Below are 24,748 nucleotides of genomic sequence, written 5' to 3'. Positions count from 1 at the left end.
TATAGTACCTTAAGGAACTCTAAGACTCACTCCAACCCTGCCCTATAACCTAAAATTCCCCTTCCTTCCCCCTCCCCAACCAAAAAAAAAACCAACCTAATCCATGGCCTAAAACTAACCTAAAGCCTAAAACTTAATCTGAGGCCAAATACCGGCCCAACTTTAGGCTACAAAGCAAAATGAACCCCAACAAATGAGACTGAAATTGGGACTATGAAGCCCACTACCCAAAACCTAAATGGCTACGCGCTGCACGAGCTAGGCTTTTTATGCAGCCCAACCAACCTACGTGGGGTTGTTCCTCTGAGTGTCAGACAATTATGTATCCCAACGGCTACTTTTCTTCATCCAGTAGCTAGATTTAAATGGGCCGTTGGTTAATCCAACGGTCCAGGTTCTTTTTTTTTTCTTTTTTCTTTTTTATATATATTTATATATTTATTGAATCCAATAGCTTAAATCGAATATAATCAAATCTAACAGTAAAAAAAAGATCTAACGGTCTAAATTTAAATCCAACGGCTAAAATAATTTAACTTAAAATTCAACCAAAAACTCTATAAATACCTATGTATTTGTTCAAACATCCACACATAACTCACTTTTCTCCTACAATTCTTCCAATTTTTCTTTCTACCATTTCTTCTCATTTCCAAATTTTTCAAGATGGCAAAAGAGCATGTTAGAGGTCGTAATTGGACCCTTGATGAAGATATTGCTTTATGTTTGGCATGGATTTCTGTTAGCGAAGATGGTGTCGTCAGCACGAATCAAAATAGAAAGGTTTTGTGGGGTAAAATCGTTGATAAGTTCCATGAAAACTCCAACGCCAGTCGAAGGGAAGCTGGTGGTGTTCATGATCGGTGGAAGATTATCAACAAAGCGTGCACTCTATGGAAGGGAGGCTTGGAAAGAGCCATGGATGATATGCCTAGTGGAAGGGGGGCCTCAGAAATTGTGAGTTTCTTTGTTGATATTTTAGTTGTCATGTACATAATAGTATTTTGCAACTACTTGTTTTTATGTATTTGTTGCATAGGGTGACAAAGCAATGGCAATTTACAAGACAAGAACTACACCAAAAAATCAAGCTTTTAAGTTGCATCATGCTTGGAACATCCTCAAGGATTGTCCAAGGTGGGGAACCGATGCAGACCAACAATAGGGAAGATCGTGAAGCCCCATTCCCAAATGAAGTCAATGAAGGTGTGAATTTTGCCGACAATGAAGGTGTCGAACAAATGACCCCAACTTCTTCTTTTGCAAGGCCCCCAGGTAGTGATAAGCAAAAGAAAGCAAATAGAAAAGGGAAGTCCCAAGATCCGATACGTGCACAACTTGCTAGCGGATTTGCAAGTACGAACGAAAACCATATCTCTCGGCAAGAAGAATCGGGCCAAATGTGTTTGACCATGAAGGAAGAAGGGGATAGGGAGCAAGAAAGGTTCGAAATTAATTTGATGGTGGAGGACTTCCACAAATACACTCAAGAGAGGAAGAAATACTTACATAGTAAGCAAAAGGACATTTTACAAAGGAATGCCACAAGGAGTATATTTCAAGATGATGATTCATCTCAAGACTATCACCCAAGTCCATCACTAAGTCAAGATGGTGGATATCATTATTAAGTTTATATAGTTTATGAGTTTTCGATTATATTAAGTTTATGTGGTTTATTAAATGTTGTTTGTATTAAGTTTATGTGGTTTATCATGATTTTCATGTATTGATTTAGTAATTTTTCAAAATTTATCGGAATTTAAATATTTTTAGGTTAAAATGTTCATAAAATTAATTTAGGATAGTCTACATTTTTTTTTAAGTTAATTTAAAAAAAATAGGCTTAATTTATTTTTTGATAATCTTTGGCTAAAATTTTAGGTCAGAAGGGTTGGAGCAGAAAAACTGTTTCTGAGCTAAAACCTAAATTTTCTGGGCTAAATATTTTTAGGTTTTAGGTCAGGGTTAGAGATGATCTAAGCGCAAGTTAGTTCGATATATAATGATGGAATAACGGATCTATCACACATCATAGCAATTTTTCTTGTCCTAAATTATGATCATCTTAAGCTAAGCTAAGATTTGTTTATAGGTAGAAGACGAAGGAATTCGCGTGTGGGCCACTTGGAGAGAATTTACAGTGCTTACCATACAAGCTGGTATTCTAGGTTAAGAATAAGAAGCCCTTTGTCATGATCACATGCCCCCAGCATGTACTAGATTTTGGTAAAGATACCTGAAAACGAATGGCCTTGGCCTCTCAATCTCATCACAGCCTCAAGATTCTTTTCCTTAATTACGTGCATACCTCAAATTCAATTTAATCCACACTTCTGTCTAGGTTCACTGCTCAATACTACTAGTGTTATGTCGTCCTCTCCAGGATCACTACTCAAACATAACAATTGTTGCAGCTTACCACTATACACTAGTAGAAAAACATGTTTGCGCGACGGATCAACTTTCGTCGCGCAAAGTATTTTTGCACGACCTAAAACACAAAACGTCGCGCAAAAGGTATTTGCGCGACGGAATTTTGCGCGACAAACAATGGCGTCGCGCAAAACAGCTTTGCGCGACGCATCAGATCATGCGTCGCGCAAAGGTGTTTTGAGCAGCGCCATCGTTTGTCGCGCAAATTCCTTTTGCGCGACGTTCAATACGTCGCGCAAAGTCCTTTTTTTTTTCTTTTTTGGCCTTTTCCTTTTTTTTTGGGATTCTTGCATTGCCTTTTTCTTTTGTAGTATCCACTTGTGTAAATGTTTTAAATTGACGATCGAATCAGTTCATTGTATTCATATAGGGTTAAACAGTGGAGCTGTAAAAAATCATCAAAATCGGAGTTAATATAACCGTTAAATCGTAATTTTTCGTTTATAGCCGTCGAAAAGGTTTGTCCCGTTGTTTAATCTCTACACTCTTGTTTTTTACAATTTTTGGCGTATGCGATCTCAAAGCATATACAAACAAGTTTGACGGTTGGATCGTTGAAACTAGTTTTGTACAATGCGTATCCCATCAAAACATTAGATTCACTAACACTTGAGGTTTATTTATACTTTCATTAAGTATAACATAATATTTTGTAGTATCCACTTTTGTAAATATTTTAAATTGAAGATCGAATCAGTTTGTTGTATTCATATAGGGTCAATGAGTGTAGTTGTAAAAAATCATCAAAATCGGAGTTAATATAACCGTTAAATCGTGATTTTTCATTTATAGCCGTCGAAATGGTTTGTCCCGTTGTTTGATCTCTACACGTTTGTTTATTATAATTTTTGGCGTATACGATCTCAAAGCATATACAAACAAGTTTGACGGTTGGATCGTTGAAACTAGTTTCGTACAATGCGTATCCCATGAAAATATTAGATTAGCAATGTGAGGAGTAGTCCAATTTGGATAAGAGAAACTTATAAGCTCTACACCTATCAATTTGGATAAGAGAAACTTATAAGCTCTTACACTCTACCGCTTATTCATAAAATCAATTAGCAATGTGAGGAGTAGTCCAACCTCTTATAAGCTCTTACAAAATTTCTCTCTTTTACCTTCACATTCTCACATGTTGAATATCTACTTAAATTTTGTTGAGAAATTGGGGCGGAGGAAGGCTTGCCGTGTGGTGGGTGGACCGTGTAGGGATATTGGGTTGAATTTCTTCTTTTCCTTCATTACTTGGACATAATCATTACTTCCTATTACAATTATTAAAGTTAATCCAATTAACTAAAGTTGATTTGAATGTGATGATGATGGAGATATTTGCATAGGTGATAGAATCTTGCTGACAACTTTCGATATTCAGATGGAATTTGCGTAGGAATGGGACGGGTGGCACTCTTCTTCTGCTTCTCTCAGGTTGAAGAAGATTTCTCAAGCAGTCCTTCAACATGGAACAATGTGTTTGTACGCTTCTGATTAAACACAAAAAGGAGTCCTTCAACATGTAACCGGACATGAAGCATTTGTCACCACTTGGATGATTGTGTGAGCCCTTCTTCCATTTTTCCCTTTTTCTTTCCCTCTTTCCCTCTTTCCCTCTTTCCCTCTTAATCTAATAGACCACTTAATATAATTAATAGACCACTTGATTTTCCCTCTTTTTTTCCCTCTTTCCCTCCCGTATAAACCTCTTTCCTTCTTCCCTTTTTCCCTTTTTCTTTCCCTCTTTCCCTCTTTCCCTCTTTCCCATATATTGAATCCGAATTTGATTTTTAAGACTCATCTTTCTCCCTCTCGTTCGCAAGGCAGTGACGCCAAACTCGAAGCCGACGCAAATTAAGTGTATAGATGTTGCATTTGATCACTCGTCGTCGGAGCGTGACCAATGCGCCTCCTACACCCCTTACTGAGGCTACTCCTATGGGGCCCCAGGTGCCTGTCTCATCGACGTCATCAGTATCCATTCACCCGCTCAGTGCACGACGACCTCACCGACGTCGTCGTGAGCCGGACCCTTCTGATCACACTTCCGCAGCATCCAGAGTCGAGGGTGAGGCCTCCCATCCAGGTAGTTTTTTTTCTAATTCTTGATGACTACGTTGTATTTTTTTTTTTCATTTTAAAATTATTATTTTTATGATGCTAAAAATTTGTTGGATTGTGAAATGCTATACTATTAGGGGAAGTTATGTTGGATTGTGAAATGCTATATTATCATTTTGGGAAATGCTATACTATTAGGGGAAGTTATGTTGAATTTTTTGTGAAAATTTAAGCTTTGGGTTTTCACCATTTAAGTATTTTTGGCCAGTTAAAAAAAAAACTAGGGGGCCTAGTCGAATGCTGAAGCCGGCACAGAGTGTACGTTTGACTGGCTCCAAGATCAAGATTGAGTATGACCCAGTACATCGTGGAGCGGCTACAGCTCAACAACATAGCATCATCGCTAGTAGCTGTGGTGTTGTTATTAAACAAATTTGTCCTATGCAGTGGGAGAAATGGGCAGAAATTCCAGATTGGACGAAGGATTTGGTGCGAGACAAGTTGTCGGTTAGTATATTAATTTTTAACCTTTAACTACTTGGTTCTGCATAAAAATATTGTTCTTCTTGATGTTCTGTATATTCATTTTGACTCACTGGATTACTTAGGTATGTATCGAATCTAGTAATGAAATTAAATCATCCAACTCTTGTATCTCGTTATTTAATTCATTTTGATCTATTATATTTCTTACTATTATTTTATTGTTTTTCATATTCGTAGGTAATTTTCGATCTTGATGATATATTTCCCGAGGTCAAGGCCTACTTAGATGAGACCTTAGCAATCCGGTACAAACATTGGAAGAACTATCTTCACACGCATTTTAAGCTATGGGATACTCCGGAGATTGCTCGCCTACATGGTTGCCCAAGCGAGTTGAAGGACCGGCCAGAGGATTGGGAATGGCTTTGCAAACATTTTACGGACCCAAAATTTGTGGTATGTACATAATATTTGAATAATAATTTATTATTGTTTTAGTTATTTTTTAAATCTTTTTTTATTAATTTATTTCAAATAGTTGCATTAACATGTATATTGTGTGTTTAACAGAAGAAATCTGTTGCTGGCAAGATAGCTCGGGAGTCAAAGACACTTCTCCACCATTCTGGTTCGAAGCCCTTTTCATATAGGCTTCAGACACGACGTCAGGTAAAAGTATATTAATTTAGAAATTTTATACAATTTATTTATTATTATTGATTAATAAAATTTTCTTAATGTTTTTTTTTCTTTCTTCAGGAGGGTTCTAAGTTCCCAGAGATCGACATGTTCGAGGACGTTTACGTTCGACCTGGAGATGAGACCGCTGGGCAGCTTCATGTAAGTATATGTAATTGTTATTATTCTTATATGTATGAATCTTTCAAATATTATTTATATATATGTTTTTTCTTTATTATTACAGGCTCTTATGGTGGAAAAGAGCACTACTGTTCTCCAAGAAGCAACATCGCAACTTCCCCCGGAGACCCCAATTGAGGATGTCACAGTACCTGATGATGCAGGTTTTCAGATTTTGACTGATGTCCTAGATCAGAACTTCGGTCGTCGTCACGGCAAGGTTGTTCGGTGCATGGGGAAAGCACGACTTCGTGAGACTGGTGCCTCTTCTTCCAGATCAAACACCACAGAGGTCGATTCATTGAAGGAGGAAGTGATAACCCTAAAGGGTCAACTTGAGGTCCAGGGCGAGCAGATGAGGGCCCAGGGTGAGCAGATGAAGGAGCAGATAAGGGCCCAGGGCGAGCAGCTGCATACTTATGACGGACAGATGAGAGATCTTATACGAGCCATACAGATGACCGGCCTCCAAATCTCACTACCAATACCTGATCTTGCTACACCTTCAACCTCCGAGCCACTTCACCCTGTCGATACCCAGTAGCCACTTCACCTAGAAGATTACTTGTAGTTTTTTCTTTTTTATTTGGACATCTTGTATGTACATTTTCATATATTGTATAATTAAATACTTTTCTTTGGTTAATTAATTATTATTTAGAATTTAATTACAATATTATTAAAAATTAAGAAAGTAATATTTTTTACCAAAACCAAATTTCCACTTTGCGCGACATACAATACGTTGTGCAAAGCATGTTCCCAAGTTGCGCAAAGTATCTTTGCGTGACGTAGACTGCGTCGCGCAAAGTATCTTTGCGCAACTTGGGAACATGCGTTGCGCAAAGACACTTTGAGCGACTATAGTCTACGTCGCGCAAGGATCTTGAGTGACGTAGGTTGGGTCGCGCAAAATACGTCGCGCAAGATCCTGAGTGACGTAGGTTGAGTCGCGCAAAATACGTCGCGCAAGGATCTTGGGTGACGTAGGTTGAGTCGCACAAAATACGTCGCGCAAAGACACTTTGCGCAACGAAGCCTTTACATGCGTCGTGCAAAGAAACTTGCGCGACGGATGTTGAGTCGCGCAAAATACGTCGCGCAAACTGTCTTTGCGCGACGATGGGGTTACTTGCGTCGCGCAAAGCCTTCTGTCACTGCCTTGCCGCGACGGTTTGTGCGCGACGTTTTTTTACTTTGAGCGACGTTTTTTGACTTTGCGCGACGAAGGACCTGCGTTGCGCAAAGTGTTTTTTGTACTAGTGATATTATATATATAGCTAGCATGCATGGCTTGCATTTCATAATTAAGTACCCAAGCAATCATAAACAGTATGTAGTACGTGGTAAATTATGCTACTGTGCACATACATCTGGAATCAGGTGTCCCCTACAGTTCCCCCGAATACTTCATTAGGATCGATACATAAATTCTTTGAAGGATTGCACCGTCTCTACTGAAGTGTTTGGGGGAACTCCGGGTGTCATTTGATCATATCTCAACACAAATTACCGGAGGTGATGGCTAGGATTTGATTACTACAGTACCTAATTAAGTATACCAACCCTGGTTTTAAGTCAATGTTATTGACTCTCTGCAACAAATATCAATTCTCTAATTGATTATTAGCGTATGCATGGCAGCATAGGGTTTTGGGTTCATTATTAGCATTCTCTCTGTATTCTACTTACTGTTCTCATCTTCTCGAGATCATTAACATGCTATATTGTTTCTCTTGTTTGGAAAAAGGTTAGTTTTCTTATAAATTCACAGCAATTTCCCTAAAATCTTTTCCATCACTCTTCTGGCTTAGTAGCCCAATGAACCATATATATAATACTTTTTCTTCTTAATTTCTTTTGTTTTGTGTTTAAACTCCAAAGGAGGCCTTAGATATACATGTGTCTATTTGCTTCTTTCCATCTCTCATGACAGTTTATACCCTGCTTCTCGGCATAAACATAACATTTTCACCATAACCAAGATGTATATATTTACTCCATATGCTAATTTTAAAAGTAAATAAACGACCTGTTGTCCGTAGAATCGTAAGAACATCTATATATGCCGCCTAATAACAAATGATGAATTTCGAAAGTTTTGTATGGTTCACTCCCAATGGCTCACACTTCATATTCTCATTTGCTTTAGAAATTGTTAAAATTTTTCAATAGTTCAGAACCACGAACGATGGGGAACCATATCCGGCTTACAGGATTAGAAAAGGAAAAATTTGAGACAGCTGAAGTTGGATTAACTCTATTATAATCTTCATCGCCTTCTACTAATTTATTAGAACCGTTTGGTTTGCGTCTTTTCCCTCCAATCTGACCCTGCGAAGTTGCGACCAGACCACCTCTTCCAGCTATAATTTCAGAAGAATTTAATAATCCACTAAGTCCACCAACCAATACCTTTGGAAGTTAAGATCAATATCTATCTCAAACTAATAAGCTGTTTGTTAGAGGCATAGAACTACCATCTGCACATATTATATTTTTATTCATCTCCCAGCTTTTACAGTTGTGACAAGAGAAAAGATTTCTTGAAATAATCGACCACAGATGCTTCTTCCTGAAACTCTGGACATGTATTTGTCCACCTAGCCCACATCACCTGATTAATCATCTTTTACTAGGTTGTATTAATAATACTAATCGTGTTTTATTTATCCTTCTACTTAATTTAATTACCTCCTTAATCTCTCTCTTTCTCTCATCAGCTTCCTCTCACACACTTTTATAAGTACAGTCAATTCGTGTCTTTGGTTCTGGTTCTTCTAGCGTACGTAATCATCATCAGCGGGTCTCATGGGAAACTGCTTGAGGAAACACCGTCGAGAGACAGACTCATCAGTTGTCATTCCTAAACCTCATCCCATTGGTTTGCACTCACAGTGTTAATTTCTGTGTTTTTTTTTTAATGATCTGAAGTTGAATATTTATAGTCAAAATGTTTCTAAAATTAAAATTTTTTTTTTCTTTCTTTTGGGTAATTAAGGAGACGTTGGGTTGAAAATTTCTCTACCCAAGAAAACTAATAAAACAGTTCGAGAGAAAGCTCCAACTGTTTCCTCAACTTCCTTACAAGGTCAAGGTACTTACTAATATCTCATTTTTTGGGTAGTTTGTATAAATTTTCTGTATCCTTCGGTTAATTTTATGTTTCTGGGTCCATGAGAAAACGTGAGAAACGAAGATCATCACTTCAATAGAGGAATTTATCTGTCTCTATAAACACATAGGTATTGTTATTGCATGCATGCATCCCAAAAGCATGCAGTTCCTTTTCCTCTGCTAACCAACAAAACTTTGCTCTCTTCTTCTTTTGTTGATGCGTTTAAGTGCAGAAAAAAACCGTAGCAAAAGTGCAAGGGCCACCACAAACTCCATTACTCCGAGTCCAAAAGATCGGAATTTGGAGAGAGTGAACAAGAAGGACGGAGTGTTGCGAGATTACAAGCTATACTGCTTCTGTTACAGTGCCTTGAAAGCTTCCACACGCAAGTTTAGCAGCAAGAACTTGATCGGGCAAGGCGGATTCGGTGATGTCTATAAAGGGTACGTGAGGTATTGTAATATGAAAGCTGCTGCAAAACCAAGTGAGGGGTTTCCAATTGCTATCAAAAGGCTTAGAAAGACAGCACTACAAGGCGATGAACAATGGGAGGTCAGTTTGTTTTCTCTTTTATTTTTGAATAATCCTTGTACTTCCTCTTTGGGAAATGAGCTTATTCTCCTACTTATAAATAACGTATTTTCATAGTAGAAACTTCGTAATCAAATCCGCTCAATTTCTTAGTCTTCATTTGGACATCATACTTACAAAAAATCATTTCAATTGGAGACCATTTAGTCTTCCAATTCCAATATAGTATTTAGTATCTACACTATTAATTTATTTTATACATTTGAATGACTAAATGATCTTAGATTCGATTAATTTTTTGTATGGATGATCTTCAAATGAAGATTAAGGAATTGAATGGTTTTGGTTATAAAATTTTCTCCCAAGGCGAAATACATATTTCACCCTTCAGGTTTGGAGCAATTTTCAATTTGACAACGAGGTTTTATTTTCTCATATTACACCGTGAGGTTTTGAATTGTTTTAATTTATATCTTTTGGTATATGATCATTCTTAAATGAGTAATGTTAGGTAGACTAATTATTTAGTTCATATTTGCAAATCATGTAATGTGTCATCAATGGAAAATATAAGCACGTTAATTAACACTTAAGTCATAATCTAATCATCAACAACCACTTCATACGGTTAATAAAATATAGTTTAAATAGATGACATCCCTAGCATTATCCTTCTTAAATTGATTTGACATAACAAGTGTGGGATCCAATTAGGAGTTGACATGGAAATCACACTTGCGCACACCCAAACAATTCATCATTGAACTTTAACTTCTCCTCAATCGACAAACAATCACACAATTTAGTCTCACTGATGTGAGTGTGGCTCCTACTCCGCTTAAAAACATGTCTAACGTCTGCAACATCATCAATTTACCGAGTATCATATGGTCAAATTAGAGAAAGACATAAATTGATACAATTTCAAAACATCAGGTGCAACATGTGAAAACTCAAACCCCGTAACTCTTTTGAAATTCACCGAAAATATGGAGGGTGTAAATCTAATTAGCCCTTTTTCACACACGCACTCTCTTTCTTTCAATATCTATCTTTCTGCGTGTGTGAGATTTATGTTGTGGGTGCAGAATGAGAGGAAATTTATGAGCAAAATAAGTCATCCAAACATAGTGAAACTAATAGGGTACTGCTGCGAAGGTGAGCACAGAATGTTGGTTTATGAGTACATGAGCGGAGGAAGCTTGGAGGCCCAACTCATGGCAGAAAATGCGACACGGTTAGATTGGAGGAGAAGAACCAAAGTAGCACTCGGCGCGGCCAAGGCTCTGCATTGTCTTCACACTCGTGGGGCGCCAGTAATTCATCGTGATCTCAAAGCTTCAAATGTTCTGTTGGACGATGTGAGGCTATGTCATCATACTTTTTAACTAGTAATTGTGGAAAATATATACAAATAGAGCCAGTTACGTATCAATATATAATTTTAAGTGAATCATGAGAACACTAAGATGTCAATAAAAGAATACTAAACATGGTTTATATGGTTTGTCGATTTACTGTTCCTCGAGTTCTATTTGTAATCAAAAGTCGTAAGGGTCCTATTCATTTGTATTTGTCAATAATTAATCTAACCTTAAGAAGATAATAAACATTGCAGGACTTCAATGCCAAGCTATCAGACTTCGGCCTGGCAAAATACGGACCCAAAGATGACCAGGACCACGTAATGTCAAGGGTTCTTGGCACCAAAGGCTACATCGCACCTGAGTACATAGGGACAGGTACTCAACCAACCACCAAATATACAACAATTCGTACATACAATTGGTGTATTCAACGTCCCTCTCATCACTTCACGTAGTTGGTGTCACTTTGACCAACTTACATGCGAAGGGCATCTTATACACCTAGCACATGCTGCCAGACATTTCATTTGTCCTAAGGGGTAATTTGGTTTTCATTTTTACAGGGCATGTGACACTCAAAACGGACGTATACAGCTTCGGCGTGGTGCTCTTAGAGATCTTCTCAGGCTCCTGCGCCGTGAAGAAATATTCGGATGGAATGGCTGGTGATCTTACAAAGTGGGCTGAACCATATCTTAGCAACCGCCAACAACTGCATTGCGTGATTGATCAGAGACTCGGAAATAACTTCCCGGTGGAAAAAGCTCACAAGTTTGCTGAACTAATTCTCCGATGCCTCGATTCAGACCCCATGAGCAGACCAACGATGACTGAAGTCGTGGTTGATTTGGAGGAGTTGCATGAAAACACAAGCAGCAATCGGATTTAAGACCATGTTACTGCATTTACACCATGCCCTCCTTACAGAAGGATTTTCCCTACACGAAATGGATGTCAGACATAAAGCTAGGAAGCTGTTTTCCTTCATAATGATATCCTACAATGCGCAAGTGTCCACTAAAACTATATAATGAAAGCAGGGCAACTGTTTGCATGAATTAGCAAATTCTAATTACAGAAAATACAACATTTACGAGAGCGAGAATAGCATGTATTGGCGCCGGGATGATTTGACACCGGCAGTTGTGACGGGATAAGAACATCCGTCATTCTGCAGAATTAAACTGATAGCTAACTTTTTACACAACTACCATCAAGCAGATTACCAATACAATATAGCTACATGGCTTCTGGAATTACAGGCGGTGGTAACCTATTCAGAATGACTCAAAACTGTGAAAAATACATGCCCAAACTCAATTCTCTGTAAACATAATATGGGATCAAACAGGTAATTTACAGACGGAAAAACTCTGTTAACGCACGCGTGGAGATTGCCTTTGGGATGCCAATGGGGATGCATTTGGTGGTACATTGAGAGGAGAACGGTGTTGTCGCATTGGCGACTTCCGAGGAATAGGAAGTGTCTGCTTTTCTGATTGAGAGTTTCTGGCTGCAGTCTTTGGGGATTCAAGTTGTTCCAGCGTTGCTAATACCACTGACATTGTGGGCCTGAGTTTAGATTCGGGGCATAGGCATTGTGAAGCAAGGGTAGCAGCTGTATAAGCTGCTTTCTGGGGATATTGGCCCTCCAACTTGGTGTCCATAATCCGAAATAGTTTTCTTCTGTCACCCAAATATGGTTTTGTCCAGTCTACCAGGTTCTGCTCCGCACCAACTTTCGTTTTATCAACAGCTCGCCTTCCAGACAGTAGTTCCAGCAGTACAACCCCAAAACTATAGACGTCACTTTTAGCAGTCAATCTACCTGTTAAACAGTGAAAATGCATGTTACACATCCACATAAGCATTAATCATGTGTTGCGAACATAGTGAATTCAAGCACTTAAGATTCTCTGCATTGTATCTGCTACAACAATGTAATGAATTTAAGGAACAGATGCAGATAACTAGTGAAGCGGTAACTCTATGCTGAACACCAACTCATACCGAATATTCTCAGTCCCTGCCCTCCGATTACACTACGTCTATCCCTGAACTGTCTACGCGCCACCCCTCCTGCCGAGATGGCGGCACAAATCCAATCTTTTATTAACCTCGAGTCCGCTTCGGCAACTCAAAAGGTTATAATTGACCAGTGCAAAACTATTTTTTTTTGCATTACAGAGACCAGTTTACATAAGTTCCGCCTTAAGGAAATCTTAATGACAAATAATTACAATAATCAAATTTGTTCCGTTCAATTATCATATGCAACTCAAAAGCTTTAACTTTTTCTTTCTCAACCTTGTGAATCAATAGATGAGCAAACTCCAAATGTAAAATCACACTACTTAGTACTTATATATAGGTCTAACGAATCATTCTTCTCTAATTTCACCTCAGAGAAAGTATTGAAACAACCTCTTATTAGTTAGTCAACTGGCACCAAGGTGGATATCCTCTAATCAAAAGGTTAGAGATGACCAATCCGGTTATAGGTAATCTGGTGCAACGTCAAAGAGATAGTTCAATGCAAATTTCGTTAAAATTTATTTTGTACTAAATTCCATAGTAATAGCATATTTAGAGACTCACAATATCAGCTTTCTCAAACAAGATACATTGCATGTACTATTAAAAAGAGTCTATGACTCAGGGATATTTGCCAGCAATCATTGGTCATACATAACAAAAGTAAAACACCAATAATACTGCATATAGACATTAAACAGACCTGTAGCAACATATTCGGGTGCTGCGTAGCCTTGAGTACCCATGACTTGAGTAGACACGTGAGTCCTGTCACCAGTGGGACCAGCCTTAGCCAAGCCAAAATCAGAAAGCTTCGCGTTGAATTCCTGGAACCACAATGCAACATTTATGTCAATGATTTATCCAATCTAAAGATAAGATTATTAAACATGATGAGCTAGTTTCCTCTTTGTTCAACATACCGAATCTAGTAAAATATTGGAAGCCTTAAAATCACGATATATGACTTGTGATTCTGCCTCATGAAGAAAACTGAGCCCCTTTGCAGCACCTATGGCTACTTTCATTCTTGTTGCCCATGAAAGTGGTTGCGGCCCTCCTGTGAAACATATGTAAAAGATCAAAATTACAAAGTTTTCAAGGCAAAAACCAAGGAGTTTCTTCATATTGCCAACGCAACTGTTGTTTATTTGCAAGAAAATAAGCATAAAAGTTAACTTCCAGATAACTTAAAACAATTGTGAGAGGAGGGGGAAGGGAACTATGCTTCCTATTAATGGTAGAAGAATACATCACTTACTTCTAAACAGATGATTCTCTAGGCTTCCTTTTGGCAAAAACTCATACACCAGAAGGCGGTTCTCACCCTCTAAGCAGTATCCGATAAGCTTAACCAGATTTGGATGATGGAGTTGACCAAGATAATTTACTTCTGTCTGAAATTCATTGGTTATCACTACATAAGCCAAGCATGAGAATTGAAACACAACACACATAAAGAAAATTGTTAAGAAGAAACCTACCAACCACTCCTTGTGGCCTTGGAAACCTTCAGGTTTGAGCTTCTTGACAGCAACAACCATTCCGGACCCCGGTTTTGAAGCTGTCATTGTGCTCCCATTAATCCATCCTTTGAAAACATAACCAAATCCTCCTTCACCGAGAAGACTGTCAGGGCGAAAGTTTCTGGTGGCAGTCTTTAGCTCATTGAATGAGAAGGGTTTCAAATTTGGAGATGACAATATTTCACCTTCAGTTCTTGGGGTAGGAAGACTTGAAGCATTGCTCCTTCCACTATACGATGGGACGGTCAAAGTGGAGGGAACTGAGGAAGGGTTAGTTTTGCTGGAAACTTTGGAAACCCCTGATCCTGACAGGTCAAGTAATCAATAATCAACAATCAATTTGGAAACCTACACCAACTAGCATTCCTCAGGAAATGTTATATATAGCACAAATCTACTAGAGTAATAAGACACTTAAGCAAACTAATCGATTCAAAATTTTAGAGGAACAAAATGAAACGATTGTGTAAATTCTTTTAATGACTTCTAAGAGGACCGATGTAAACTTGTCGATCAAGGTACAGGGTTTTGAGTGATCAGGTGGCCTCAAAGAAAGATACCAGCTGGCCCGGTTCACAAAACACCTTAAATTAAGCATCTTTGCTCGATGTTCCAATGATCACTAGTATATGATGAAGTGGAATTTTGTGGAGCATAGAAAAAACAAAAAACCTCTGTTTTCGTACAAAGGACCACCATACTTTTCCCCTGAGGCCCCAATTGTCACTAAAGTCTTTGATTCTACAGATCTTAGCGTGCCATTAACGCCCATCCTTCACGTGATTATCGTAAAGTACAAAATGAATGTTGAAATCACTTTCACAGTTTGCCCCCATTTCAGGGCAAAAACAAACCGAGTAAAATTGTAACAGTTATCAGCTAAAAGATTACTAAAAGCACATTGCGCATCACCAAATAATGACAAAAATATCTAAAGCTGTCTTCAACGCGTTCTGTATTCTCCTCAAAAAGGCAAAATATCCTATTTCTTTGCAGATTAAAGAACTGCTTAACAATGGAAAAACCCCGGAAATTTTTCCATCTTTCTAAATGATATTCAAAACCAATAATCCATTGCAAAAACAAAGAATTAATAACTAACAGAAAACAAAAGAAGAATAAATTAACCAATCTCCAGAAATACAGAGACAGAGACTTGTTTCAATACATAGCAGAATTTGCTCCAGAGATGAACTAAGCTACCCAGAATCCAAAAAAAAAAAAAAAAAAACCACCCTCTAATTCAATAAAAACCAACCAAACCCACCAAAATTTTACTGCTTTAAACCAATAAAAACTCTCAGAAGACACTAAATATACCCATCAAAATACAAGACCAGCTGATGAAAATTAAGGTATTTTTTCAAAGCAAAGCAATTGAAACTCACCCGAAGTTCCAAAGGAGCTATGTGCGGTATTAACTTTAGCAGAAGAACCGAAACAGTTGCCCATTTGCTACTCCAAAAGCTCACAGGCGCTCTCTTTTTACTTTCTCACGACTTTTAACAAGCACAAGATAAATAATCAGCAAGCCATGGCAAAAAAACCTGAATCCGTGTAAGAAACTGCAGCTGACTTGTTCTTCTTCTGGGTTCTCTTCGATCGAGCTCAATTTCTAGGAAAAAAAATGAAATTAGAAAATTGGGAGGGGAGGAAGAAGGAGAAAGAGCGGCGAAGGTGAGAAATGGAAACTGAGAAGAAATTGGCAGAGGCGGGGGAATGAGTGTCTGTCTTGGCTTCGTCTTTGGCTAAGAGACGCGACAAACGTGTGGAGGCACGCTGTTAGCCAATGACGTGGTCTACCGTCTACACCTTTGCTCGTGTGTGAATTCCCTTGTGTACCCCGTGTACTGTGGACTTGTAGTTTGTCAAATATCGATTGCATTAGTTTGAATGACGAAAGTACCCTTGTATGCTTCCATCGTACGTTGTCATGTGCATGAATGCTTCATTGGTAACACGAATAAAGGTTCCGAGATTGATCAACAAAGATGGCAACCATTTGATTAGATTTTTTATAATGTCAATTGATGATTGGTTAATGTCAATTCAATTGAGATTTCGAGGGATTTTAATTTTTTTTAATAAATCAATGAGTATTCAATCAAAATTTAAAGTGATAATCTGAAATTCAACGCATAATTAATAAGGATATAATAACAGTTTATTACAATCCTTATCAATACGGGTGTATTCAATTAGAAAGATTTTATGGTATAATTTGAACATTCACATACAAACCTCACATCTCCCTATGAGATTTTAAAGGAATATCACGATTTTACATGAAATCTCTACAAATTAATTAAACTCGATTATAAATCCATCAAAATCTCAATTTTATACACTCCCTTCATAATATAATCGATTAGTTAAACACATACAAGGACTGGTTGATGCAAGGATCTTAGTATACGGTCGCGCACAATAACTGTTGGTCCCTATCTAAAGTCAAAATATGATCTCGCACAATAACTGGTAGTCCCTATCAGTTTGTGAAGAGCTTACCTCAAATTCTAGTAATGTATAACTTGTTAGAATGATAATATGATTTTTTTTTAATGTTATTCTATATTGTTGTCACAATTATAATAATTAATCTTAATGAGGAGCTGATTGTGTGCATATATATATATATATATATATATATATATAATTGCTTGCGTTTGTGTACATCCTTTAATTAATTCAATCCTCTTTTCGAGTTTGTAAGAGTCAATAATCCCTTATATTTTGAGACTTGATAGTGAAGTAAAACATATAAAAAATAACAACACTCATCAATTTAAATGAAGTAAGAACAAGAACAAAGGCGTGTTCATTATCATAGAGAGAATATATATGGTAGACCGGCCACAATATTGTTGTGATTGCTCACACAAAAGAAGTATTACTGCATATTTGTGTGATCCAACGCTTTACCCGAAGTTTTCTTCATCCACTTGTGCTTAATTAGTGCACATCTAATATGGGTAATATTTAATATGAGTAATGTTACACTTACTATATGTTCATTTTATAGTAGTGTTGGGCACTTTAGAGGATACTCCCAAGCATTAAAGTTGATTGCCTATGAGCTTAGCCCGACCAGGATACGCGGAGAGTTTTCCAATCGCCAAGGGTACATGAGCAGATTGACAACTTTATGGGACATGTCTACCCAGACGTCAGACAATGTGACGAGGACTCACAATTAGTAGCAAAGACCTAGGATCAGACGTAAAGGTGGTTGGAACGGCATTCAAAGAGAGGGTTGGATAACCAAGGCTAAGTGTCCCATCACTTTGAAAAGGCGCATCATCTCAACTAAACACATGTCACTTCACGAATGTCTGGTTTATAGGTGAAAATGTGTCACTGTGCTATTCTAATAAGGTGGCGCATTAAATGCCAAATTGGGAGAACCCAAGGTAAGGGGTTTTTTGATAACCTATATAAAGTGGTAGCAAACTCTTGTAGTGCGTCGGACAACTGAAATAAGAGAGAGTTTATGTATGAATCGAGCTCATGTAGCTCAGTTTTAAGGGGTGAACCACTCAAACCTTTTAGTCCATTTCATTTCCCTCCATACCTGCCCACCAAGGGTTTAGTATTTTAATTTGTTAACCTGCAAGTTTTAAGCATTAACAATTTATACTATCTTTCTAATAAAAAATAGAACCCACAACACATGGGAGTGTTATTTTTATTATAAAAATAACATAAATAATCATCCAGATATATGTTAAGAGTATGATTTTTAATCCAATCTAATAACGCTTTTACAACCCTTGCAATTTCTTTTTATTTTCTTTTTATGAAGTAGGTGTGAAAGAGAATGGTGTTAGTTGACTCATCGTGGTTATCTTTTTAATTCGGTCAATGAAAACTTTTGGTGCTCTGTTTGTTTTTATATTCATTTGGTCACTTTGGATTGATAGTTTGATACCCTCCTCCAATAACTTCCCAATATGCGATCAATTTAGAAATAATTGAGGGGTATATTTGGAAATGTAAATAATGCGTCGTGTGAAAGCTATTGGTTAACAAAGAATCAATAGATAAATAGAGAGGAAGCATCACGTGGACAAATAGAAATACATACATATATATACACATATATATATAAGGATTTGATAGCGTTGAAATTCAAATTTGATGTATGCCTTGACTGCAAATTCCTTGCATTCGCTAACCCTTTTCACACTGGACCTACTACTATTATGGTTCCATCAGTTAATTCCGTGTAATTTTGAAAAATTGGAAAGCGTATAATTTGGGAATTTAACATGTATTTCTAAAAAAATATGCGAAACTACCCGAATTCTTTATTGTTATAGTTAGATTGAAAATGAAAACTAAGAAAGTACGTGTATAATAAGCACATAATACGTTTGAATGTAGAAAATGTGTATTTTGCATTCCATTGAAAGTATACAATGAATAAGGGTAAAAAAAATTTTGAAATATTACGTATGCATGTTATACTTTAATGCACTTGTAGTGTGCAAATAAGACTTTAATGCACTTGTAGTGTGCAAATAAGAAAGGAAAAAAAAAAAAAAAAAAAAAAAAAAAAAAAAAAAAAAAAAAAAGAAGAGAGAAAGGAAGAGGATAAATGTTACTTGTCGAACAGTTGTTACTGCAGGAGGCGCAAAATATCATGGAAACTGGAAAGACAATGACAGGGAGAGGACTTAGAGGAGTCGACGAGGAAAGAAACCCGTATCCGCCTCTCACCTGCCTAATGCCAACCTTGATTTCCAGCAAGGACATCTGTCAATGTGTTAAGTTGCTGTGTCAATGGTTTTGACGTGGCATGTTATATGACAATGGTAACATTTGCGGTGTAAGACTGTAAGTAAGTCCTTCTTCAATCAACGGGACACAGTAGCCTTGGCGGACAATCCAAGTAACGGGACGAAGTCACATGGCGCTGCTAGTGTCTAAGAATGTTGACCTCACCTGTCACCTCCATGGGTCAAGTCAAACGATATTAGTATTTTCAAACTATATTGGGGAACGCAAATTACCCTTTACCACCGTCATGGAAAGATGTCGAGTCCTTACATGATGGCGTGGGTTCAAAACAATATTAGATGAACAAGGTTATAAAGACGCCAACGACATTGTGTAATGATACATAATTTCACTTGGAAATTGTTTTCTCAATTCAATCATGATTGTTTATATCTCATACTGAATGGTTCGTTCTATTGACAAAAGACTTGTAATTCAAGTGATTAAGGGCTCATCTATAGATTCGAAGTCTTATATTTGATTTCCTTCCTCTCTACTATCGCTTGTACATTCACGAAACCTCTTTGGATTTCCGGAAAATCATATTATCATCCCTTGAAATTTTAAGTCGTTTTCACTTTTCTCATAATTCCTTCAGTCCAAAACTAGGGTTTTATGAAAAGACAAATTTCTCAGATGGAAGAGCTCAAGGGTGCCATGCAACTTTCAAATTTGACCCTACACAGTTAATCTTCCTCTCCCTTGCAGCCTAGTACCACAGCCTTCATTTATTTGTTCGTGCAGGAGCCACGTAGCGAAACAAACAGAAAACTGAATACTCATTAAACGCTTAGTGGGCCTAAATACAAACGTCTCTGGGCCTCGTCGTCCATCCTGCTATATTAGTATTTTGAGGAGTTAAGGCCATTTCTAAACAAGGGCTGGTCAGAAGACTCGTTTTAACTCTCTGGTCTTTCAAGATTCTTTAAGATATTAATATTTTAATGAATAGTATAGGACTATATCTGCCTACGTCTCCAACTAAGGGCCAGAGGGTTCGTTTTAGCCCTGTCACAAAAAACCGTCTCCAACCAAAGGCCAAAGGGCCAAACGTAATTTATTATTTAAAAACTACAACTTAAATGTTGTTTAAGTTTTATGTTGTTAAATGTTCTTTTTTTATGTTGTTAAATGTTGTTATTAAAATAAAATAAAATAAAATGAAATAAATTTTGTGAAATATAAGTTATAGGAAAAAATAAAATTTTAAAAAAAACATGAAACAAATTTGTAAAATAAAAGTTATAGGAAAAAAAATAGAATTTAAAAAAAATATATGAAAAATAGAAGTTATAGAGATGGCTAACTGGCAGCAAAGCAGAATGATGTAATACCGTGCCAAGTGCCAGGGGTCCGCGTTTGCGCAGCCAATGAGAAGCGCGACGCAGTGTCACACTGTCACCTACTCCAATCAAAAGCCTCCACGTAGACAAACCCACGTAGCCTTGGCGCTCCCGCCTGTATTAACGGTCTCTTCGTCTGAATCGTGGCAGTTATTTACGCAAAATTATTCTGCTAATCTGCTTCTAGCTTCCTCTTGAAACTGCTCATCTGAAACCCTAATTATCTTGCTTGATTTGAAAAAAGGGGGAAAAAAATAAGAGACGAGTGAGAGAAAGAGAGAGGCCGGATTCAGATTCCGAAGGGGTATTTCCGGCCACATTTGTACCGGCGGCTGAAATGGAAGCGCATGGGTCGGGGCTCCGGCGCGTGTTGGTGTTCGGCTTCTGCGTCTTTGGAATTTGGGCTGCTTATATCTACCAAGGCGTGCTTCAGGAAACTCTGTAAGACTTGGTTTTTCTTTCTCTCTGCATTTGGGGATTTCCCAGATCACGCAAAATTTTTTATTTTTGGGGATTTTCAACTCCTGAAATTGTTTCCGAAATTCGGAGAGCTGATTGTTGAAGTTAATCAAATTGGTGATGCCTTGATCTTTGTTTTTAGGTCCACGAAGCGATTCGGGCCAGATGGGGATAGGTTCGAACACCTTGCGTTCCTGAACCTAGCTCAGAATGTGGTTTGTCTAATCTGGTCATATATAAGTAAGTTTCAATCTTTCTGAAAAATCTTGAATTTCTAATAGTGTGGATTGATTTGAGCTGAAAAAATGAATTGGGCGATAATATTGTCATGTGGTTTTCTTTGAGTAGTGTTAAAGCTTTGGTCTAGCAGTAATGCTGGAGGCGCACCTATGTGGACGTACTGGAGTGCCGGGATTACTAATACGATTGGACCCGCTATGGGGATCGAAGCGTTGAAGTATATCAGTTATCCTGCTCAGGTTTGTTTTCCAATTTTGGGTTTGATCTACCAAATGAGCAGCATTAGAGAATATATAGTAATGGTCATAGGAAAAATTGATGGTTTTGTGTCCTAAGTCTAGTTTACTAGATTTGAGTTTCTTAGGATCTAATTAGTGCAGAAGCAAGCGATTGTCATATATGTTATGGGGTTGTTCATTTCCTCTGGATAAAAATCATTGGCAGAAAAATGGTTTAGGACCGATCCCATCTTTTGGATAAGTGGTCAGTTGAGCTGAGTTGATAAGGGTGTTGAATTGGTTGTTGAAGGGATGACAAGAACTGTGAAAAGTTTCGTTCTTGTGGTTTTTAAGTAATGCTAAATAAATGGATCCGTAGTTTTGGATGTTAAAGCTGTTCTTTTTACTTGCAGGTCTTGGCAAAGTCCTCAAAAATGATACCAGGTCAGATATCTTCAAGTTTGTTATTTTTCCATATCTTATTAAAGCACGCATTCTACGCATTAAGTTCAATTAAGATTGTGACTATTATATTGATTACATTAATTAGATTAACCATTGCATTTTGTAAATAAATAAGGTAATAAATGATTGTTATTTGTATGCAGTGATGCTGATGGGTACTCTAGTCTACGGCAAAAGATACAGCTTTCCTGAATATGTTTGTACTCTCCTTGTTGCCGGAGGGGTATCCATATTTGCACTCTTGAAGGTGAGGGTTGGTGTGTGTTCGTGTTTCTTGAGAATGGAACAAGAACAAAATAATTTTTACATTTTCTATTTCAATTTTCCTTCAATAAATTGGCCCCAATAAATATATGCAATTTTTGTTTTTATTCTTACGTTTTTCTCATTTGGTCCATTTTAGACTAGCTCAAAGACTATTAGCAAGTTGGCACACCCGAATGCTCCCCTTGGATATGGACTATGTTTTCTCAACCTCGCCTTTGATGGATTCACAAATGCCACCCAGGATTCAATAACTGCAAGGTATACTTCAGAACAGCATCATCTTTCTCCTACCATTTAACTACTGGTTGCTTTTCTGTTATTCACTTGTTCTTGACGTTATTTAATCCAGTTATCAAAATTTGCAACCCCAGGCCCCAAATCATTTCTCGTTGACGAAAAACCTAGCTTTTAAGAATGCTCGAGGCAATTTACATTCCAATCCTCTATATATTCTTTATGGGAATAAATGCATGAAATTGTTAGAGCCATCTATACGTGACCGATACAAAGAATTGAGTCTCAAATGTTGTTGCTTTTGTCTTTGCTTAGGTATCCAAAAACAAGCGCCTGGGAAATAATGTTGGGCATGAATTTATGGGGTACCATATACAACATGATTTACATGTTTGGCTGGCCGCATGGCAGCGGATTTGAGGCGGTTCAGTTCTGCAAGCTGCATCCGGAAGCAGCTTGGGACATTCTTCTCTATTGTCTCTGCGGTGCAGTTGGGCAGAACTTCATTTTCCTAACCATAAGTCGTTTTGGTTCCTTAGCTAACACCACCATTACCACTACCCGCAAGTTTGTAAGCATCGTGGTGTCTTCGGTGCTGAGTGGCAATCCCCTGTCAACAAAGCAGTGGGGGTCTGTTTTCATGGTGTTTTCTGGGTTGTCATATCACATCTACCACAAGTGGAGGAAATCCCAGAGAGCGCCGAAGAAGAGAAAGCCAATGTAACAACAATTTTGAATTTAGATATTCAAAAGCCCTTCTTTTTTCTTTCCAAAATTTTCCATCTCTTTTGTTTCCCCTCGTTGGTCATATATTTGAACCTTATATAGTTAAATACTCAAGGTTCTTTGTAATGTAATTGAATAGACCTTCTACCAAATTTGCTCTTTTGAGAAATTAATTGAAGTATGTGAGTCAGACAAAAATGGATGAAGATTCTCTCCTCTCTAAATTTTTCTCGCCTTCCTTCCTATTTGAATGGTAACAATTAAGCCATATCAACACTAGAGAGATAAAGACAGAAAAGTGTTTAAAAAAAAAAAACCTAGTGTCAAGAATGGAGAAAAGCATTAAAAAAAAAAAAAAAAAAAGTAGAAGCAAGTTACTATGCTTCTAAAAAAATAAAAATTCAAAGCATAGTGAACAATTCTTATTTAATGAAATTCCAATTTTTGCCCTTACTTATTATCTTTGGTAATTATAATATCACATTCATTATCATATTCTTTTTAGTTTTTAACATATTTACAACAGTTTTATATAAAAATTTACCAAGCACTCCGACACTGTTTTTTATTTTTGTTAAAAGCACTTTTACAAAAAAAAGTTTAACAAACACCCAACAATTTTATTGTACAGTTATTTATTCTCACAAACAAATATATATGTGTGTGTCTATATATATATATATATATATATATATATATATATTTTTTTTTTTTTTTTTTTTTTTTTTTAAACGTCACAATACCCAACTAGTCTTTCCAATAAGCATTTATCCATTTATCTTCGAAATTGTATTTGAGATCATTATTTTCTAAAAAAAGTTTGGATACAAAGTTAATAAACAAATATTGTTTCTCTCTTTACCAAGTTTAATTACAAAAAATGAGGAATTCATATGCAAATTAGAAATAACAAGTAATATTTTACTAAAATATTAAAAAAGAAATTGTAGCAATGGTCCCTCAACTTTAATTTAATTAGAGTAATGGTCTATCAACTAAAAATATGTAACCATGGGTCCCTTAACTCATCAAAACGTGTAGCTATGGTCATTTTCGTCAACTTTGTTAGAACTTCTGTCCATACAAGTGACATGTCATTTGCGTGAGGTTGAATCAAAAGAAAATATATGGAAAACCAAATACAATAAATTGTAGTAATGGTTCCTTAACTTTAACCAAATTAAAGCAGTGGTCCCTCAATTTTAACTTAATTGGAGCAATGGTCTCTCAACTTTAACCTAATTGTAGCAATAGTCCTTCTAACATGACTCATTTTGACGGAATTCTGATGAAGTTGATTAAAAGGACCACAATTGTACATTTTGATGAATTAAGGGACTAATGATCATGTAATTTTAGTTAAAGAATCATTGCTACAATTGAGTTAAAATTGAAGGACCATTTCTACAATTTTCTCAATATTAAAATGATTTATATAAAGAGGGAATAGCTTTCGAGGAGTAAAAGTTGAGAGATTAAACTAAAGTTTTGCAATCCTTTTTATCTCATCTTTCATAATGTCAACTGGCGATTGGTTATTATAACGTTAGGGTTTTGAACTCCAACGATAATCAACCGGATTCTCATGCCATTACCGTCG

At 37.0% G+C, this 24,748-nt stretch overlaps 4 protein-coding genes across 4 annotated transcripts; 3 read left to right on the top strand and 1 right to left on the bottom strand.

The window, feature by feature from the left end:
• Positions 1–4,336: 4,336 nt before the first annotated feature.
• Positions 4,337–6,385, top strand: LOC108865491. Its single transcript, XM_048571685.1, has 6 exons — positions 4,337–4,519; positions 4,750–5,001; positions 5,218–5,436; positions 5,551–5,649; positions 5,740–5,820; positions 5,906–6,385. The coding sequence occupies exons 1-6, from the start codon at positions 4,337–4,339 to the stop codon at positions 6,383–6,385; spliced, it is 1,314 nt and encodes a 437-aa protein (XP_048427642.1).
• A 2,790-nt stretch (positions 6,386–9,175) lies between these two features.
• On the top strand, positions 9,176–11,746 carry LOC125471360 (probable serine/threonine-protein kinase PBL3). Its single transcript, XM_048571684.1, has 4 exons — positions 9,176–9,511; positions 10,579–10,806; positions 11,109–11,232; positions 11,421–11,746. Exons 1-4 carry the CDS (start codon positions 9,176–9,178, stop codon positions 11,744–11,746), a joined length of 1,014 nt encoding a protein of 337 aa, XP_048427641.1.
• Positions 11,747–11,969: 223 nt separating this feature from the next.
• On the bottom strand, positions 11,970–16,178 carry LOC103950852 (probable serine/threonine-protein kinase PBL3). Its single transcript, XM_009362100.3, has 6 exons — positions 15,806–16,178; positions 14,376–14,722; positions 14,153–14,288; positions 13,815–13,951; positions 13,595–13,718; positions 11,970–12,685 (listed from the first exon to the last, which is right to left on the bottom strand). Exons 1-6 carry the CDS (start codon positions 15,867–15,869, stop codon positions 12,234–12,236), a joined length of 1,260 nt encoding a protein of 419 aa, XP_009360375.2. The 5' UTR covers positions 15,870–16,178; the 3' UTR covers positions 11,970–12,233.
• A 4,502-nt stretch (positions 16,179–20,680) lies between these two features.
• LOC103950851 (UDP-galactose/UDP-glucose transporter 3) lies at positions 20,681–23,363 on the top strand. Its single transcript, XM_009362099.3, has 7 exons — positions 20,681–20,980; positions 21,141–21,238; positions 21,347–21,477; positions 21,870–21,900; positions 22,065–22,168; positions 22,325–22,446; positions 22,738–23,363. The coding sequence occupies exons 1-7, from the start codon at positions 20,877–20,879 to the stop codon at positions 23,144–23,146; spliced, it is 999 nt and encodes a 332-aa protein (XP_009360374.1). The 5' UTR covers positions 20,681–20,876; the 3' UTR covers positions 23,147–23,363.
• Positions 23,364–24,748: the final 1,385 nt, after the last annotated feature.

The sequence above is a fragment of a genome, unplaced genomic scaffold, assembly GCF_019419815.1.
Source record: "Pyrus x bretschneideri cultivar Hongxiangsu unplaced genomic scaffold, Pyrus_bretschneideri_v1 Contig6, whole genome shotgun sequence".
Classification (NCBI taxonomy): Eukaryota; Viridiplantae; Streptophyta; class Magnoliopsida; order Rosales; family Rosaceae; genus Pyrus; species Pyrus x bretschneideri.
Note: the sequence above shows the minus strand (reverse complement) of the source record. Positions and strands in the feature narration are given on the sequence as shown.